The sequence below is a fragment of the Chaetura pelagica genome, unplaced genomic scaffold (assembly GCF_000747805.2).
Source record: "Chaetura pelagica isolate M959 unplaced genomic scaffold, ChaPel_1.0 scaffold47, whole genome shotgun sequence".
Taxonomy (NCBI): Eukaryota; Metazoa; Chordata; class Aves; order Apodiformes; family Apodidae; genus Chaetura; species Chaetura pelagica.
In genome coordinates, this window is record NW_009954140.1 from 6,336,151 (window position 1) to 6,337,700 (window position 1,550).

A 1,550-nucleotide genomic window follows, 5' to 3' on the forward strand; every position below is an offset into this window, starting at 1 on the left:
CTCCTGCAGCACCACGTCCCCGACGCGCACGGCATAATGGTACCAGCCCACGACGTGGCCCTGGCTCGACTCGCTGGCCAGGTGGGTCCTCATGTAGTCGGCCACGCCGCGCTGCAGCCCCCACACACGGTACTTGCTGGCCAGCTGGTGCAGGGGGATGGCTTGGTGCAGCAGGATGGAGACCCCCCCGCAATACAGGTACCTGGGGCAGAGTATGGGGAGGTGGCACTGGCGTCCCCTGATCCCCTTCCCAATTCAGTCCCCAGCTGACATGGTCCTCAAGAGAGCATCATCCCTCATTGGTTTCCGCGCTGCAGCCCCCACACACGGTACTTGCTGGCCAGCTGGTGCAGGGGGATGGCTTGGTGCAGCAGGATGGAGACCCCCCCGCAATACAGGTACCTGGGGCAGAGTATGGGGAGGTGGCACTGGCGTCCCCTGATCCCCTTCCCAATTCAGTCCCCAGCTGACATGGTCCTCAAGAGAGCATCATCCCTCATTGGTTTCATCCCTCCCAGCATCCCCATCCCATGAGATCTTTGTAGTCTCCAGAGAACCTCCAGGTTCACCAGGGAAGCATCTCCCCTGCTTGGCTGCATCACTCTGGGCATCCCATCTGGTGAGGTCCCTGTGGTCCCCATGGTCCCCAAAGGAACATTTCCCCTCCTTGGCTGCAGCCCTACCCTTTGAGGTTGCCATTGTCCCTCAAGGAGCTGCATCCCTCCTGATGTCCCCATGCCATGAGGCTCCCACATACCTGATAAACTTATCAAAGAGCGCAGCAGTCTCGGGCGGCTCGTACAGGGTGACAACACTCTGGTTGTGCAGGAGGCTCTCAAAGACCTCGCTCTGGAGGCTGAGCAGCAGCTGGTGGGTGTGGAAGACCTTGGCCTCCTCGGAGGCAGCCGTGCGCACCCGCAGCACCGAGTCGCTGCCGTTGCCGTTCTGCAGCAGCTCCTGCAGCCGCTGCAGCAGCGTCAGCGAGTGGTTGATGGTGGCAGCCGTGGTGTCGCCGCTAACATCGCCTTTCTGGGCTGTGGGGAGAGGGGACCGTCCTAGAGCTGCACCCCAAGAACCAGGGTGGTCAGTAGAATGGGCAGTGCGTGGCTAATGGGGGCTGGGGACGCCTGGCTCTGTGCACATCCTCCCCCTGCTCTGTGAAGGGCCGGCTGGTGCCAAGGGGGTGTGAAAAGGACGAGGGGACACGGGGACATTTTTGTTCTTAGGAGCCAACAAACTGCTTTTCTGCAGCAGAAGGGGTGAGACCACCATGTCCCAGGCTGGGACATGCTGGGAAATGGCCCCGTGCCGGGCAGTGCTGGCTTGCAGCCCGGCCTGCCAGCCCCAATCCCGGCCCCACTGCGGGCAAAATGAGCCCTGGGCATTGCCCCCAGCCCCCCATGTCCTAAATGTGCTGGGGTAGCCATGGGTCTGGGGAGCCTGGCACCCTCTTGTCCCTGGACCCAGGGACAGGGTCCCTGCAGTCTGAGCAGCCTGGGGACAGCAGCTGCCCCAGCATCAGTGCAGGGGGGGGGGAGGGGGGGGCGCAG

The 1,550-nt window shown here is 63.0% G+C and overlaps 1 protein-coding gene across 1 annotated transcript in view; it reads right to left on the minus strand.

Moving 5' to 3' along the window:
* BTBD17 (BTB (POZ) domain containing 17) overlaps nucleotides 1–1,550 on the minus strand; it is a gene marked incomplete at its 5' end in the record, with an annotated part of 9,575 nt that overhangs the window by 860 nt on the left and 7,165 nt on the right. The window contains 2 exons of the mRNA XM_010002809.1: nucleotides 1–202; nucleotides 758–1,034. Coding sequence (XP_010001111.1) covers nucleotides 1–202; nucleotides 758–1,034 — 479 coding nt within the window. The remainder of the gene's footprint in view (nucleotides 203–757; nucleotides 1,035–1,550) is intronic.